Source organism: Anabrus simplex, chromosome 5, assembly GCF_040414725.1.
Source record: "Anabrus simplex isolate iqAnaSimp1 chromosome 5, ASM4041472v1, whole genome shotgun sequence".
Lineage (NCBI taxonomy): Eukaryota > Metazoa > Arthropoda > Insecta > Orthoptera > Tettigoniidae > Anabrus > Anabrus simplex.
Genome location: NC_090269.1, coordinates 45,411,832 through 45,431,047, shown reverse-complemented (window position 1 = coordinate 45,431,047; position 19,216 = coordinate 45,411,832). Strand labels below are relative to the sequence as shown.

The following is a 19,216-nucleotide window of genomic DNA, read 5'->3' as shown; positions in this document are numbered from 1 at the left end:
CAGGCAGTGTTAGTATGAAATTCATCTTGGGCTAGCCTCTTTCCTAGTAACCAAGAAGGGTTCCTAGATTTCAGCCTGAGATCTTCACGTTGGCAGTCTTGATGTATTGGTAGGAGAGGATTGTCACAGCATTTAAGCCATTCTTTCTTCAGTGCCATTTGTCTTCAGAGATGAGGAGGTGGAATATTTAAAAGAACTGGTAACCAATCCAAAGGTGTGGATTGGATGGTTCCTGATATAGTCCTCATTGTATTGTTTAACTGAGTGTCTATCTTCTTTGTATGGGCACTGTTGAGCCATACTGGGCAGCAGTATTCAGCTACTGGGTATACTAACGCAAGTGCTGTAGTTCGGAGGGTGGATGCAGATGGGTCCCAGCTTGTTCCTGTGAGTTTGTGCAGGATGTTATTGCGGGTTTTGATTTTGTCAGATGTTTTGCGTACATGTTCGCTTTAAGTCAAGGATCGATCCAAAGTAACACCTAGATATTTTGGACGAGGATTGAACTTCAGTATATGACCTCTGAATTTTTTTTTTTTTGCTAGGGGCTTTACGTCGCACCGACACAGATAGGTTTTATGGCGACGATGGGATAGGAAAGGCCTAGGAGTTGGAAGGAAGCGGCCGTGGGCTTAATTAAGGTACAGCCCCAGCATTTGCCTGGTGTGAAAAACCTCTGAATTGAACCTGAGGGACATAGTTGGCTTGTCTGTTGCTCAAATGAAAGCAGCTGACCTCTCTTTTTTGTTATGTTTGATTTTAGTCGCCAGGTTTTAAAATAATTATCAATTCTGCAGAGATCTTTAGTGTGTGTGGTTTCTGCTCCAGCAAAATCACCAGACTGGGTTGCCAAACAGATGTCGTCAGCGTATATAAACTTCCTAACATTAATTGAAGGTAGATCTGCTGTATATACGTTGAAGAGCAATGGGGCCAGTACCGATCCCTGTGGTAATCCGTCACTCAGTTTGTAAGTTTTACTTATGTTGCCGTTTAGATGTACTTCAATCATTCTATTAGCCAACATATTATTCAGCAGGGTGGCAAGCATCTCATTGTTAAGAAGAAAGCCGATGTAAGCGCTGCAGGTCGAGCATTTAATCAACACCAAAAGACAATCTAAGTATTATCAACAAAGGACAATCATGCTCTGGCATGCCACAGCGATACGCATATGTTGCGGGTGCAGCTTCTGGCGACTAGTATGAGAGAGACTTATTTGACCTTAGGTCAACATTTGTAACTCTTACTTTAACCCCAGTACCATAAGCTTTACAGGGATCCAAATTTGGTAAAATTCATTTTGCCCATTAGTTTTGGGTAGAAATAGACCATATTTGCCAATACATTGGGCACAGGGACTCACACTTCCAAAGAAAAGCTTGGGTCATATATGACCCAATTGCCAGTAACGGTGAGTTAACAGGGAGTACTTTAAGTACTGAATTTCATTTTACAACTTCATTTGTACGTTTTTATCATTACGAAAACTTTTCCTAACTTAAATTCAATAGAAATGTTTATGACGACAGTTTATCTGAGTACTGTAAGCCTATGGAGACACAAAATATATTTTCTTTTGAAGTGCTGGTACTGATGACAAAGCTACATCTTCACTGGCAGTTCAAAACATTATGGTTAGTTTCCTCACTTCCAGGTCTTCCCAGTTCAAAGTTTGCAACATTTTCTTAACTCTACTTACTTTGTCAGAAATCATCCAGAACAAATCGCGCTGCTTTCCTCTGGATCTGTTCCAGTTCTTGATTCAAGTAATCTTGGTGTGGGTCCCATACACTGGAACCATACTCTAATTGGAGGTCTTACCAGTGACTACACCCTCTCTTTTAATCCTAAATACCCTCATAACTATATTTACAACCTCCTTAATCTGATTAACCCAATGAAGATCTGTCTTCCCACGAACCTACTACTTTGTTGTAGCAGGGGGACAGGTGATACTCCCACGTGGCACGTCCCAGATGGCTCATGGGGGAGCCTAACCAGCTTGCTGGTGGACTTGAGCGAAATAAAATAGCTCACACGGACCAAATACACAACCTCCTGTGGGTGGGGGTCGCAGACGAAGAATACACCCACGGTATCCCCTGCCTGTCGTAACATACATACATTGTCATTCAAGACTGTTATGCCTTTCAGCATTCAGTCTGCAAGCCTCTGTGAATTTACTAAACGTCGCCACAATCCTCTATTTGCAAATAGTGCTGTGGCTTCGTTTAGTTCTATACCTCTTATCTTTAAATCGTTAGAAACTGAGTCTAACCATCGTCGTCTTGGTCTCCCTCTACTTCTCTTACCCTCCTTAACAGAGTTCATTATTCTCCTAAGTAACCTATCCTCCTCCATCCGCCTCACATGACCTCACCACCAAAGCCGGTTTATGCGTACAGCTTCATCCATCAAGTTCATTCCTAACTTAGCCTTTATCTCCGCATTCCGAGTACCCTCTTGCCATTGCTCCCACCTGTTTGTACCAGCAATCATTCTCGCTACTTTCATGTCTGTTACTTCTAACTTATGAATAAGATATCTTGAGTCGACCCAGCTTTTGCTCCCGTAAAGCAAAGTTGGTCTGAAAACAGACTGATGTAAAGATAGTTTCGTCTGGGAGCTGACTTCCTTCTTACAGAATACTGTTGATCGCAACTGCGAGCTCACTGCATTAGCTTTACTACACGTTGATTCAATCTCACTTACTATATTACCATCCTGAGAGAACACACAACCTAAATACTTGAAACTATCGACCTGTTCTAGCTTTGTATCACCAATCTGACATTCAATTCTGTTGAATTTCTTACCTACTGACATCAATTTAGTCTTCGAGAGGCTAATTTTCATACCATACTCATTGCACCTATTTTCAAGTTCCAAGATATTAGACTGCAGGCTTTCGGCACAATCTGCCATTAAGACCAAGTCGTCAGCATACGCCAGGCGGCATTTTATACCTTTCAGCAGATGATCCATGTAAACTACGAACAGCAAAGGTGAAAGATTACAGCCCTGTCTAACCCCTGTAAGTACCCTGAACCAAGAACTCATTTTACCATCAATTCTCACTGAAGCCCAATTGTCAACATAAATGCCTTTGATTGATTTTAATAATCTACCTTTAATTCCATAGTCCCCCAGTATAGTGAACATCTTTTCCCTCGGTACCCTGTCATATGCTTTCTCTAGATCTACGAAACATAAACACAACTGCCTATTCCTCTCGTAGCATTTTTCGATTACCTTGCGCATAGTAAAAAACTGATCCTGACAGCCTCTCTGTGGTCTGAAACCACACTGGTTTTCATCCAACTTCCTCTCCACGACTGATCACACCCTCCCTTCCAAGATGCTAGTGAATACTTTGTCTATACTAATCAATGAGATACCTCGATAGTTGTTGCAATCCTTCGTGTTCCCTTGCTTAAGAAGCAACTAAAAGGGGCGACCAAGGGATGCTGAATTTTGAATCACGAGATTACCTGTGATTAATACCATCATGCGAGTAACACCATGAGTCAACTTTTCTTGCGAATACTTCCAGTATGCGAGGAATACCATGGGTCTGTGGGTGGATCACTATGGGCTTACAGTACCTGTGTATAGTATCCGCCACTATGACGGAGGCTCACCCTCTGTCCAGATTCAGTTGAATATCCCAAGGAGATAAAAAGAGGCTATCCTCGCTGGGCTGTTTCAGTATTTCGTTATGTACATCATTGGTCCGCGTTCCGAGGAACACCACGGGTCTGGGCGTTGCCTGTGATTGAAATGGAAATGGCATATGGCTTTTAGTGCCTAGAGTGTCCGAGGATATATTTGGCTCGCCAGGTGCAGGTCTTTTCATTTGATGCTTATAGGTGACCTGCGTATCATGACGAGGATGAAATGATGATGAAGACAACACATACACCCAGCCCCATTGCCAGCGAAATTAACCAATAATGGCTTAAAATCCCGACCCTGCCGGAATCGAACCTTGGACTCCTGTGACCAAAGGCTAGCACGCTAACCATTTAGCTATGGAGCCGGACACCTGTGATTACTACCACTATATGAGCGACACCGTGGGTCTCCGTTGCCTGAGATTAGTCTCTGCTATGTGAGGAACACCACGGGATAATATGCGTCCCTGTAATTACTATCATCATGTGGGGAACACCATGGGTTTGTGTTGCCTATGAGTGGCGCCATTATGTGAAAAACGTCATAGGTCTGCATTATCTATGAGTAGTGCCACAATGTGAGGAACATCATGAGTCTACATTACATGTGATTAGTACTGCTACATGAGAAATACCATGGTTCTACTTTACTAACGATAAGTACCATTACAGGGGGCTGTTGACCTGGATTTTGGACCCCTTTAGACGTCAGGCATCATCGATTCAGGATTGTGCTTTGGAAGCAGCCCCTTGGTCAGTATATACCATTCTTTTAATTTGGTGTCTGGGAAGATGGTGCATCGCAGGTCGAATCCACTGATTGTTTTAAGTTCATAATCATCCTTCATCTTGTCTTTTTGAATTCTAGTCAGTGGATTGATTTTGGAGTTTTTTTAACATTCAGTATTGTGAGATATAATGATGCTTGTTGATTAAAGGGGCCTGAGGTCTAGCATATCTTTGATTCAAGTTATCGCTGGTTTTCAGACTATAATGGAGATGTTGCTTTACTAGATGACTTTCATCTCGTACAAATGGTTCTACAAAAAGACTCAAACTTCATCTTGTATGGCTCTCTTAGTTTAGAGTCAATGAATATGACTACTTAGAGTCAATGAATATGACTGCTTAGAGTAAGTGAATTGGATTTCTTCAGTCTCAAGGTATTTATCTTACTTATCCTTTCTTGGCTTGCCATAGTTATGCTAGTTTGTTTACTGAGATATCGCTGTTTAGTGTATTATTCTTTTATTATTTTGCTGCAGATTTTATTTCACTGTCCATCCTTTCTCTTCATGTCTGCTTGTTACGTAATCATTCCTGCATAGAGTGAAAGATAGCACCGATCCGACTATACGTGTGTGTGATGAGTTTGTTTGTGGTTTTTGATTGGAAACCTTACATTTCTCTATGTCTTCGTTTGGCTTGGGCTTATGTTCTGCATTATGGTTTAATGCTGATACTGTACGATTCATATTCGCCTTGGTGTGTGATATGAATACGTGTCATGCGGCATGTAAGTTATTTACGTTATGTGTTTTGACTAGGTGAGCCAAGCCTCTTTGCGCTGACCCAGGTATCTGATCTGTGCTCTCAGATGAAGCTCATGAGCCGCTGACTGATTCATGTCATGCTGTTACGATTCTTGTCGTAACGTGTCTTGATAATTATATTTTTTTTATTCACTCTGCTTCACATCTTTGGTCTCTGAATGTGTGTGGATGAGGAATGGTTATCGGACCTGTGTTACTTTTCAGTGTCTTACGGATATTTGCTTTGTCATTATTCCTATTTTATTTCGTTTTTTTTTTTTTCTGGTTTCCTCAGCTGATTAATATGTTTATTTCAGGATTTTTCTCTCCATTTTTCTTACTTTATTGACTCATGTTTGTTTGCTTCCGTAACTATGGCAACTCCTTTCATACCTCCTTGTGTTCCATATTTGTTTATTTTTTGCTAGTCTTGGTTCACTGGCATCTTTGATTTCTGAGGATGCAGTCTCTATAGAGAGCTGTTACTTTCACCTCATGATTGTATATGGTCCTTAAGAAAGAAATAATTTGGATCGCGTTTTTATCACTGTTGGCCATGCGGTTAGGGGCGCACAGCTGTGAGCTTGCATCCGGGAGATAGTGGGTTCGAACCCCATTGTTGGCAGCCCTGAAGATGGTTTTCTATGGTTTCCCATTTTCACACCAGGCAAATGATGGAGCTGTACCTTAATTAAAGCCACGGCCACTTCCTTCTCACTCCTAGCTCTTTCCTATCCCATCGTCACCATAAGACCTATCTTTGTCGGTGCGACGTAAAGTGACTAGTAAAAAAAATTGTATCACAGTTCATGATACCTCTGTTGCAACAGTGTAAGATTCTATAAGATTCAGATTGATAAGTCAAGCAATTTGATTGTGATTGGAGTATCTTTACAAACCTTGTATATGAGTATTTGACTCCCTGTATTCCCCATTTTTTTGGTTTTTGTTTTATGCCTATATTCAAACCTTTTCTCTCCAAGTTTATGTTAATAAACCTAATTCATTTAAATTGACCTCAGCTCTACGTTATTGTCTCTCTGCTTTAGGGACATGCCTTTACACTTTGTTCGCTAGTCTAAGAGGCCCGGATTCAGCTCCTGGCAGTTTTTAGCGAGTTTCGACCGATCCAGAATAGGCAGGTAGTATATCGGTGGACAGAGAGTGAATAAGATATTGTTCTACTCACACTGCTAGATTATTATTATTATTAGCGTATGGTGACGTACACAAAGCAATACAAAGATTAAATATACATGAACAGTAAGCACAAACTATTATATACGTAATTATAAGATATACATATTATAACATTGAAAACAATCATGCAATCAAAAGGGTTCAAAGAGTTAGATCTCAATTCTCTAGCCATTGTATGGCCTCAGCAGAAGCCACCACAAAGTCCTGGCTGGATCCAGCGAATGCCCTTCCAATGCGTTCGGTGACAATATGGTCGATAGTCTGTTTAACTGCACCACAGTCACAGGCTGGGGAAGATCTCATACCCCATTTAAACATCATTGATCCACATCACCTGTGGTTAATACGGACACTGCTAGATGACCGTCAAAGACACGAAACTTGACAGGTTGTCTCCAATCATCACTCTTGGTCCATTTTGCTTCTTTAAAATAGGGTAAAGCCATTGTAAAGAATCTGTCTTCAAATATTGGTCAATTGAAACATCTTCTCTTATACTTATCGAAATGGGTTCCTTGCTGACAGCCTCTTGCCACTTGTCCACAAATGCTCAGATTTATAAAGAATGTACAGAGGGAGCAGTATCCCATCTCCACTTCCTGCCATCATTATAGAAACGCTAGATTGTGATTAATCCACCCCTTTTTCATCATTGCTTGCTCCCTCGTTTTACATTTAATCTGTTTCCTGGCTGTGTCATCTGACCTGTTGGTCTCATAGTTGATGATATTTTTGGGAGGAATATTTTCCAGTGTTGGCTTTTAGTTTGTTCGTGAAATACGTTTTAACAGCTTCTTTGTTTACTTCAACGTGAGATCTTTTTTTAAATTGAGTCCGCAGGCTGGAGAGTGATCGGATCCCCAACATATTAACTGTCAACTGTCGTGGAAAGCCCACATTATTAATGAGGAGACATATTAGAGAAATGAGGAGGGAGTTAGTTGAGGGTGCTGTTATAGATCATTCTGCCAAACCCACTGAAATTTATACTCGCACACTATATTTTCATACCATTCATTACTAGAACTGACTACAAAAGGAATTTTATTATGGTATTACTCATACCTTAGGCACTTTTTATATTGTCAGAGCAATGGATGAGACTAAGACAGATGAATGAAAATAACAAACTTGTTCTAGCCCATCCCAGAAACAGTATCCCACGAAATATTAATACAGACAGGAGTAGGCCTAATAGGTATACTTGTAGTAAATCTATTCTAGAATGTAAAGATTTAAAAATGTTATGTATTTTGACACAATCTTACATTTATCTTGCAGATTCTGCCAAGGAGAAGACAATTCGTGCACAGATGATGTCAGATGCAGTCAGGTAATTTATTTTTCTCACCTACAATGTATAAAATATGCTTCATTTTTTAATTTCATGGATGCTCTGTAATGTGATAACTTTTCAGGTTGATGAACACAGATGATGTCTTGATAATTGATGCTGGAAATTACATAAAAGGTAAGGAGATTTCAGCTTCTTTTCAGTTGAATACCTGCCGGCAAAAACATTGTAACCCTCAAAATGCAACTTTGTCCCTTGATACAATGTTTCTGCACCCGCACTACATGTGGCGAATTTTAAACAAAAGAAAAAGGCGCTTAACGTTCAAGTTTGCCAACATACCTTCCCACATGCTTCACTCTGACCGCATACATCGTTTATGCACGGAAACACAGCATTCTAGAAAAGTGAGGGTTACAACATTTTTGCCGGCAGGTATTCAGTTGTGGAATTTCACGCTACACTCTTCAGGTTTGGAACTTGGTTTTTTTAATACACGCAACTGCAGAATACATACCTAGTCTCTCTGTTTACTCATACTTGTATGGAATCACTTCCTGATTGCCCAAAACCCAGCAAATCCCTGTGTGGGTGGGGGCAGTAGAATAACACCCACAGTATTCCCTGCCTGTCGTAAGAGGCCACTAAAAGGGGCTCCAGAGTCTCTCATCTTGGGAGCTTGGATTGGCAACAACGGGGCCCTTAGCTGAGTCCAGGCTCCTGACTTCCACCTATCCCCTTCGACCTCCCTTGGTCAACTCTTGTTCTTTTCTGACCCTGACGGTATTAGGTTTGCGAGGCCTATGAAGGGTCATTTTCATGCACTATGTGGCCCTTGTCTTTCTTTGTACGATGTCTTCATTTTTCAAAGTGCTGGACCTCCTTCCATTTCTTCCCTCCGATTTGTGTTAATAGTGGATGGCTGCCTAGTTGTACTTCCTTTTAAACCAGTAATCACTACCACCACCACCACCACCAAACCCAGCAAATAGGTGTAAGAATCTCACTCTAAGCACTGTATTGTTTTTATTACCGGTGTATTTTATTATTCAAAGTGAGTCCTGCGGTTGTTGCCATCCTTCCTGAATGCCGCGTGTTGGTCATTGAGAACATGATCACCATCATACTGTTCCTATACAGCCATAGAAAACCCATCAACTTTTGTCAATGGATAATCCGATTAAAAAACAATAAAACATTCCTCATTATAGTAAGTATGCCATTGCTGGAAAGACCTACTGTTTACTGGGCACTATATCTTCATGTCAGGGCTAGATCCGATTTTCTACTTTCATTGAACTATCTTTCTCATCCTTAGCTTTGACAATATGAAAGTGACTGAAGTATGAGCAATGCTATTAATGCCACTTAATATGCAGCCAGTCCCTGATATAAATGGTGTCAAAATTTTGCTTATACGGTTGGTTGGTGCATACACTTCTGTGGGCTTGGCAGAATGATATGTAATATCAACTTCTGGCTCAGTGAGGAAAGCAACGAGAAACTATCTCGCTCCTTATTTTCCGAATATGCCTCTTCAGTAATGCCTGGGCCATATATGACAGCTGATGGAGGATTTAATGGGGATCAAACCATTGTCTTCGGTCTGAATACTCAACAAAATTACATTATGTGTTGAAAATGTTCTCCCGCAGCCTTTAGACAAGCTTTGTAGCTTGTTATGAATGATGATATTCTGGTTCACTCCTTGCAATACAATTTCATGAACCTTCAAACTTCTGGTGTGAATTATATTTTTTTGGTTCTTCTTTCTTTCCAACTACCCCATAGGTAGAAGTGGCAAGGTTTTTAAATTGGGAGAGTGTCTACATATAATTGGCCCTGCAGTAGCACTAGTAGCGCACCATACTCTTATTTGAAGGTCATGAATTGAATTCTCGCTAGTCCAATACTGGTTATTTTGCGAATTTACACATCCATGCAGATAAAACCATGCCTCATCAGAAAATGGCACTTATTTGGGATTTAATTCACCACTATTGACAGACTGAAGAAACCATTCAGTAATGTTTTCTTGTGGCTGGATCTCTTGAGCTTAAATTTCAGTTTTCTCCTCCCTGCCTTACAGAAGAATATGAAACCTCATTTTGCTGATCCAGTTCCTTTAATAATTTTTGGGAATATTTATGTCTTTCACAAATATCCTGAAATTTTTGTCAGAGAAGGCAGTTGGTTGCATAAGTTTTTGTTTGTTTAGCACTGAACACAGTGTTTTAAATTTATTCACAATTTTCTTAATTCCATAATATGTTGGCACTCGCACTATAGGAAATTGTTTGCTGTACAAGAAGCAGTCACGCTGTATGGAAACTTTTCGCAGACTATGTGAGACTGTACTATCACAGGCTGATATTGCATCATCCTATCACCCAGACACAGCATAGGGAATAATTGGCAACTCGATGGAGACTCACGCTTTATTTCAGTCAATCAGTCATCAATGATGGCAGGTGGCAGATTCCATATCAGTTTACCTAGCCTTTTCTTAAATGTTTTCAAAGAACTTGGAAAGGTATCAAACATATTTTCCTTGATAAATTATTCCAATCCCTTACTCCTTGCCCTATAAATGAATGTTTGCCCCAATTTGTCCTCTTGAATTACAACTTTGTCTTCATATTATATTCCTTCCTACTTTTAAAATCTCCGCTCAATCTTATTCGTCTACTAATAGCATTCCGTGCTGTCTCTCCACTGACAGCTCAGCTCAGCTCAGAACATACCACTTAATCAAGCATCTTATCTCCTTACTTTCTAGTCTTCCCAGCCCAGATTTTTGCAACATTTTTGTAACACTACTTCTCTGTCAGAAATCACCCCGAACATATTTTTTTTTTTACAATGGGCTTTATGTTGCACCGACACAGATAGGTCTTATGGCAACGAAGGGATAGGAAATGGCTAAGAGTGGGAAGGAAGTGGCCATGGCCTTAATTAAGGTACAGCCCCAGCATTTGCCTGGTGTGAAAATGGGAAACCGTGGAAAACCAACTTCAGGGCTGCCGACAGTGGGGTTCGAAACCATATTTCCTGAATGCAAGTTCACAGCTGCGTGCCCCTAACCACATAGCCAACTCACTTGGTATCGCCCACAATAAATTATGCTGCTTTCCTTTGGATCTCTTCCAGTTCTCATATCAAGTAGTCCTGGTGTGGGTCCCATACACTGGAACCACACTCTAATTGGGGTCTTACCAGAGACTTGTACACCCTCTCATTTACCCCTAAACACCCTCATAACCTTGTGAAGAGATCTGTAACCTTTCTTAACAACCTCATTAATATGATTACCCCCAATGATGATCATTCATTATAGTAACACCTAGGTACTTACAGTGTTCCCCATGAGGTACTATTGCCCCATCAACAAAGTAATTAAAACTGAGAGGTTTTTTCCTCCGGGTGAAACATACAACCTGACCTTTCATCCCGTTTACCATCGTACCATTGTCCGCTGTCCATCTCAGAACTTTGTCGATGTCCTTTTGCAGTCTTGTCGCAATCCTGCTACTCATTTACTGCTCTGAACAGTGTAACATCATCTTCGAATAGCCTTATCTTTGATTCCAGTTCTTTATTCATATATATAGCCGGAAATAAAACATGCAACTTCCTCAAGGACAAGGTCATTATTCACAGGCATTGTGACAGGTAGTTTCATCATTGCAAGAGTATACGAGTACACATTCTGACGAAATGAAACACAGATCACAGTAATGGGTGCCCAAACAATTACAACAATACACAGTGTACCCCCCTCTGGCGGCAATGCAGGTGTGTATTTGTGCATGCAAACAATCATAAAGGTGACTAATGGCACCCTGCGATAGATTGTCCCAAGCACCTTGCACCTTTTGATGCAGTTCGGCAGTGGTTTTGGTAGACTCTGGAAAATGCGTAAATTCCTGTTTCATCAAGTCCTATACATGTTCATTTTGTGAGGGATCCGGTTATTTTGCTGGCCAGGGTATTTGTTGTACACCACGTAGAGCATGTTGCGTTGCAGCAGCTGTATGTGGACGTCCATTGTCATGCTGAAAAAGCACATCATCTTCCTGTCGAAGAAATGGCAGTAGCACGGGGACAACAACCTATGCAGTGTAGTGGGCACTGGTTATGTTATCCTGCAGAATTGCCAACTGTGACCGCGAGTTGTAACTGATGGCCTCCCACACCATGAAGCCTGGGATGGGACCTGTGTGTCATGGGCGAATGCACTCTGGAATAGGCCGCTCACCAGGTCTATGCCATACTTGTGTACGTCCATCACTTGCATACAGACAGAACCTATTCTCTTCACTGAAAACAATAGGGCGCCATTCCCTTATTCAGTCGATTCTTTCATGACACCAAAGTAGCCAGTTTGGCGGTGTCGTAGTGTTAGTGGTAGCCTAGTCAGAGGCACACATGATCGTATTCCTGCTGCAAGCAGATAGTACCCAATGGTCCTTGGTGGCACAGCAGGTGCAACATGTGACCGGATTTCATTCCTGGATGATGTTCAGTCGGCTACCACTGCTTGCTCAATGCAGTCTTGACATGCATCTGTACTACACAGACGTCCGGAGCCTGCTCTACGGGTGTGGGAATGTTCCGCAGACCACTGCTGAAAGCAACGATACACTACCCATACATTGTGTCCAACATGCAGCAATCCGACAATAAGTTCATCCAGCTTCCCGCAGACCCACAATGCAACCCCGTTCAAATGGCTGCAGTTGTTCAACAGGAACACATACTTGTAGGGGTGTGGTTATACCCATGAATGAATGAATGAATGAATGAATGCTGCTAACACTGTTCACAGTTACTGCCTGCAGAGTCAAAGCAGAGCGCACACGGACATGCCCCCTGAGGGCCATCAGATCGCCGAAGTCCGCGACAAATTAATCGCTAACACAGCAATCCCTCAGTACGCATGGCTTTGCTCGCGATGATTTTGTTAGTTGATAAAAATTAATATTGTTCCTCGGTAAGCCATTATCTGAAAATCCCTAAAGTATAAAAACTTGCCGAAAAATTGCATTTCATTTACCTCAGAACCTCTTTGTAAACCACGTTTGTGGCATTGCCTTTTGAGGCTAAGATGACCAAGCTACTGGCAGAGCTAAATCTGGAACATGCGACATGGAACTCTACATATGAGCAACAGTCCTCTTTGAAGTCGAAAAAAGAAGGGTTTCTTTATTTCTAAAGGAAATTCCAAGTACCAATTTTCACATATGTAACATCTTAGTTTTTGAGATATAAGTATCCCCATAAAGAGAATACTACCTAGAGCCCTGCATGGATATACAAAATATTATTCTCATCCACACTTCCTTCATCTGCATCCACAGATATTGTAAATACTAGCTGTTACCCTTGGCTTCGCTCGCGATGATTTTGTTAGTTGATAAAAATTAATATTTTTCCTCAGTATTGCGCTAAGACATTATCTGAAAATCGCTAAAGTATAAAAACTCACCGAAAAATTGCATTTCATTTACCTCCGAACCTCTTTGTAAACCACGTTTGTGGCATTGCCTTTTCGGGCTAAGATGACTAAGCTACTGGCAGAGCTAAATCTGGAACATGCAACATGGAACTCTACATGCGAGAAACAGTCCTTTTAAGTCAAATAAAGAAGGGTTTCTTTATTTGTAAAGGATATTCCAAATACCGATTTTCACGTATGTAACATCTTAGTTTTTGAGATATAAGTATCCCCATAAAGAGAATTCAACTCCTTCACTTATCTTCGATCTCCAGTTTGATTTTCTGAAATATAAGTACTGTTTCTTTATTTTTAAAGGAGACTACAAATACCAATTTTCACATCTGTAACATGTTATTAATTTCGTGTGGCTATTTCTAGCCAGGTGTAACCCTTGTAAGGCAGACCCTCCGATGAGGGTGGGCGGCATCTGCCATGAGTAGGTAACTGCGTGTTATTGTGGTGGAGGGTGGTGTTGTGTGTGGTGTGTGAGTTGCAGGGATGTTGGGGACAGCACAAACACCCAGCCGGGAATCGAACCTGAGATCCTCTGAACCGAAGGCCAGTACGCTGACCATTCAGTCAACGAGTCGGACTGTAACAAGTTTATGAGATATACTGTAGATATACTCATTTCAAAAACTGCCTCACTCCTTGACTGAGCGGTCAGCGTTGAGGCCTTTGGTTCACAAGGTTCCACATTCGATTCCAGGCTGGGTCGGGGATTTTAATTAATCGTTTGTGATAAATTCATCTGGCTCGGGGACAGGTTGTTTATGTTTGTCCCAACACTCTCCTCTTCATATTCACTCAACACACAAATTACCAACCACAACAAGAATACGCGATAGTAGGCCCTAATTACATCCCTACACACAGGGTTGGTGTCAGGAAGGGTATCCAGTCGTAAAACAGGGTCAAATCCACATGCGTGACACAGTTCGTACCCGCGACCCTACAGGTGTGAGAAATGCGGCAGAAGAAGAAGATACCATACTCATTTTTAAAATTCACCCGTTTTTTAATATTATTTCTCGCCCTTAAGTGAATTTTCTAAAAGAAAGTGTGTTCATTTATTTTTAAAGGAGATTCCAAGTACCAGTTTTAACGTCTGTAAATCTTCAGTTTCTTAGATATATGTAACCTCATATAAAGAATTCAACTCCTTCCTCACTTCTTTTCACCCCCTCACCCCTTAAGTGGATTTTCTGAAAACAAAAGTTTGTGTTTTTATTTTTAAAGGAGATTCCAAATACCAATTTTCATGTCTATAACATGTTAGGTTCTTGTGATATATTGTACATAATCTCGCTGAGGTTTTTGTGATGTATTGTAGATAATCTTGCTGCTGTAAGAATCCTGGAGCTGACATTGCTATGGTTACGGCAGTTCATTTCTTTATCCGATTCCTAGAACAGGGGTAGTGTGGTGCCAATATCTCCATAACAGTTGGTTTTAGGGCTTTAAAACATGGTTTTCGGGCCCGTACGGCTTACCGAGTTTTGTTCTTTGCATCAAGGGGCTTAAAATGTAGTAGTGAGGGGTGATCAAGAAATTTTGAGGAAGAATATTTTCATATATATGGTGTGCAAGAAAAGAGAATAAAGTGGAACTAGTGTACAAAGTGGTAGAACTGGTGCAGAATAGAATGAAGATTAACTTTAGTGAAGTTGATATAGATGATGTGCATCAGATCAGGAAAGTTAAGGGAAGAAGGCCAATTAGAGTGAAATTATTGTCTACATTGATGGCGGACATTGTGATAAGGAATACAAGTAATTTAAAAGGTGAGAAAGTGTGGATAAGAAGGGAGATGGGCAGTGAAGCCATTTAAGGAGAACAGAATCCTGAGCAGGCATTTAAGGGAGGCAAGAAAAAAAGAAGTTCAACTTACAATCCCACCATAGGATGAGCTTGTTTGACATTACTAATATGTATTCAAAGATCCCTATTAACGAAACTGTGGAAATTATCAAATCAAACCTCTCCAAATATAGCAACTTAAGTAAGCTCGAAATAGATGAATTTATTAATTTACTTAAATTTGTGTTAAATAACAACTATTTCACATTTAATAACAAAATTTACCACCAGTTGAGTTTGGCTATGGGTGACCCCAGCTCGGGAATATTGGCTGATATTTACATGGACAACATGGAACATAGAAAAATTCTACCTAATATAGAAGGGCTCTGCTTTTGGCTAAGATTCGTAGACGACACGTTCGTAATAATAGGTAACCGGAAAAATAACAGCGAAAAAATCTTAGATTTTTAAAATAATATTGACCGTTACATAAAATTTACTAAAGAAGATGAAAAAGACAGTTCATTAAACTTCCTGGACATTAACGTAACACGCACAAATTCTATTTCCAAATATTCAGAAAGCCGACACATACTTTAGTAACAATAAGAAATGATTCACTTCACCCGAAATCCCACAAACAGGCAACCTTTTTTAGCATGGTCTACAGAGCTTTCAAAATACCCATATCACCCGTGAATTTAACGAAGGAACTAAATTTCATAAATGAACTAGCACTAGTTAATGGATACAAAATATAAATGGTAAATCGAATCATCAACAAAGTAAAACTCAAATTAGTCACAAATCTTACCCCGGAAAAGTCTATAAAATTAAAAATACGCAACTTTTACTTACACCAGTCCAGCGATCCATCAAATAGCAAACCTATTGAAAAAACTGAACATACAAATAGCTTTCAAGACACGCAACACCATTAAACACTTATTCTTTAATCACAACGTAGTAAACTCCAATAAAAACAAATATCAAGGTTCTGGGATATATAGACTATCATGCACACAGTGTAATTTTTCGTACGTTGGCCAAACTGGCTGCAGCTTTCTTACCAGATATATGGAACACTTTAATGCTTTAAAGCATAATAAATATTCCACAATGAGTAACCACATGAAGGAAACCGGCCATCAATATACCACAATAGACAGAGACCTCTAAATAATCAAAAGGATTGAAAAAGGGAAGTTAATGACTGAGTTTGAGAATATTTATATTCATTTGGGCCAACATTTTAATAAAGAAAAAAATCTGAATGATGCGATCGAAATAAAGAGTCCGTTAATTGAGCAATCGCCAATATTACTACAAACTTTCAAATTAGATAATAATAAATACTTTAAAACATTTAATCTGAAAACTCCCACCACAAAAATAGTCACAGTCACTACTTTGACAACGCATGAAGACTCCCCTCCACACAATATGCCAAGGTCCAATGCCTCGCCTACCGTTTCTTCGCCTACTCCCACTTTTACAACGCATGAAGACTCCTCTCCACACGATATGCCAACATCTAACTCCCTGCCTACTGTTTCTTCCCCTAAGTCCCCTGCTCGCCCTTCACAACAACTTCTTCATACGTATAACACACGAAGTAGAAACACGAAAGCAAGCAGTCACCGTGTTGTAACAAGCACCGCAAGGTATGGTAGCAGAAGTCAAAGGGGTAAGTGACGCACAACAATACGATCACTGTGAAAGCACAATAACACACAACATTATCACGTAATTTCCTTTGTTACAGGCGCACCATCACTGAAAAGATCGGGAATAAGGATAATATATCAACATTTCAAGATTTCAGATTGATGTCCCTTTCGACAAAGCACTCATAAAAACGAACTGCTTCCAATGTAAAGTCTGCTCGTCAATTCAAGACCAGTTCGAGGAAACTACCAACATGTTGCATTTACTGTTTACTGTTAATAAATTACAGAAGCATGCCTCAAACCAATACATGAAGTGGAATATTTGCAACCCCTTTAACAGTTAAGTAAATAAATTTCATTATTCGTCCATATTGAACCAAGATTACAATTTATTAAAAATTCGTATCCACCTTATTCAATACATTAAAATGTTGTTAAGATGAAATTACAATATGTATACTTAAATTATCAGAACTAGTTTCGACGCTTTATATCGCGTCATCATCAGCTGATATGCATTGGAAATATTGGCAAACATATGTAAGTTTATCTACGTCACACAAATGATAAAAATCATAATGAAGATTTAAAACCATGTTATAATAATACTATTTCCAAGTCCATATTGTCCAAGACTTGCAAGTATTAAACTTTGAATTGATAAAATCAGATGTAATTTGGTTTAAATAATCATAAGTTAAACAAAATAAACTGAAAACACAATCTACATAAAAACATAAGCTCTGTTTGACACATTTAAAAAGTGTTTTTGTAGAACCGTATTAAAACTATTCAATAAAGTCTTCAGGCTGTTGTAATTTAGTGATCAAAAAGAATCGGAATAAGGTTAAAAAACAAACATTGAAGGTACAATCTTCAAAACATTGTCTCTGTTTGACACTTTTAAAAAATGTTTGTAAAACCATATTGAAACTATTCCATAAAATCTTCAAATTGTTGTAATGTAGCGATCGTTAAGAGGCGGATTGAGAAGCCAGTGCTTAAGGAAGTTAACAGTTATCTCATTCCCAGTTCAATGCGGACCTGAAATAATATGAAACTAGTAAACCATCGCATTTAACTGGTAAAGTGAAATTTTTTACGTCTTATAACATAAACATTTATGTGACTCACCTCGTGAGATCGCTGTCCTTGCACGCGTATTAAGACTTCAAGCTTTAGATACTATTGAGATTCAATAGGATTTATGACTCAAATTTTAAAGTATTTAACATAATAAGTCAACTAACAATTGTTTAAAAAACAAAGAACTTGGGAATTTTAGCCAAATCTCATTACTGTGAGGATATTACTGTGTTTTGGACGTCAGTGTTAATAGAATCAATGTCTATCCCAATATTATCACTGTCTTTTTAAATTGTTAAACGGTCCATTGTGTTTACAAATGCCTATGTTCACGTATTTTACCACTAAGTTTAAGTACAAATTAGTTATAAGCAAATTAAAAATGACAGGTCTTAAACCTTAAGACATGTTACAAAAGCTGAGGATGCTTGGAAACTGAGCGAAACATGTCCCTTTTAATGTAATTTTGTAGCAAAATGAATTTCTAACAGCACAAAATCAATTGTATTGAATAGGTGGAATAAAAAAAGAAAAAAATTTGTATGCAAATTATGACAGTGAAAAGCGAAGTTTCGAATTTTGATGTCCCATTATGCCTTTGCTGGCAGGACCTAGTGTTTACAGTGCACTATGTCTTCTGGTATAGGCTAGAGCAATTTTGTTACTTTCATAGATCTGTCTCTGTCTTATCCTTGGATTTGACAATATTAAAGCGACTGAGGTATGAGCAATGCTGGTAATGCCAATCCTTATGCAGCCAGTCCCTAGTATGAATGGTGTGAAAATGTTGCTCATAGGGTCGGTCGTTGTATGCATTTCAGTGGGCTTGGCAGACTGATATGTAATAGCAACTCTGGCTCGGTGAGGAAAGCAACGGAAAACTACCTCACTCCTCATTTCCCTAGTACGCCTCTTCAGTGATGCCTAGGCCATCTATGACAGCTGATGGCAGAGCTGTTGAGGATCCCACCAGCATACAAGGTATTTCTTCAATTTATGCCATGTTCAGTGTTTGAGCATACAGTAATGGAAACAAATAGATATGCTCAGCAGTGATTAGATAAAACATTTGATTTACCTCCGTGTTCGAGGTATAATTGACGGACTGAATGCACAATAGAAGATATTCAGGCAGTGGTGGCTATTGATATTGGGATGGGATTGTTAGTTGTAAATTACAACCAAGAAATGAATGGGGTTGATAAATTTCATCAACTCAAAATAACTATGCATTTGTACACAAGAAACTCTAGTGGTATCAGATCTTGTGGTATTTTCTCATTGAAACTGCACTAATAAATGGAAGAATATTGTACTATAAGCTTCAAGAAAGGGCCATTAGTGCTCCTGGCTTCAGAAATTCTGTCATAATGGGACTGCTACGGAAGTTTCAGCGCAGTCCGCTGGCGAAACTAGGAAACCCTTCCGATTACATACCACAAGCGCGCCTGCTG

At 39.6% G+C, this 19,216-nt stretch overlaps 1 protein-coding gene across 1 annotated transcript in view; it reads left to right on the top strand.

Moving 5' to 3' along the window:
* Positions 1 to 19,216, top strand: part of LOC136874308 (protein KTI12 homolog) — a 49,598-nt gene that overhangs the window by 6,609 nt on the left and 23,773 nt on the right. The window contains exons 2-3 of the mRNA XM_067147952.2: positions 7,691 to 7,742; positions 7,828 to 7,880. Coding sequence (XP_067004053.2) covers positions 7,691 to 7,742; positions 7,828 to 7,880 — 105 coding nt within the window. The remainder of the gene's footprint in view (positions 1 to 7,690; positions 7,743 to 7,827; positions 7,881 to 19,216) is intronic.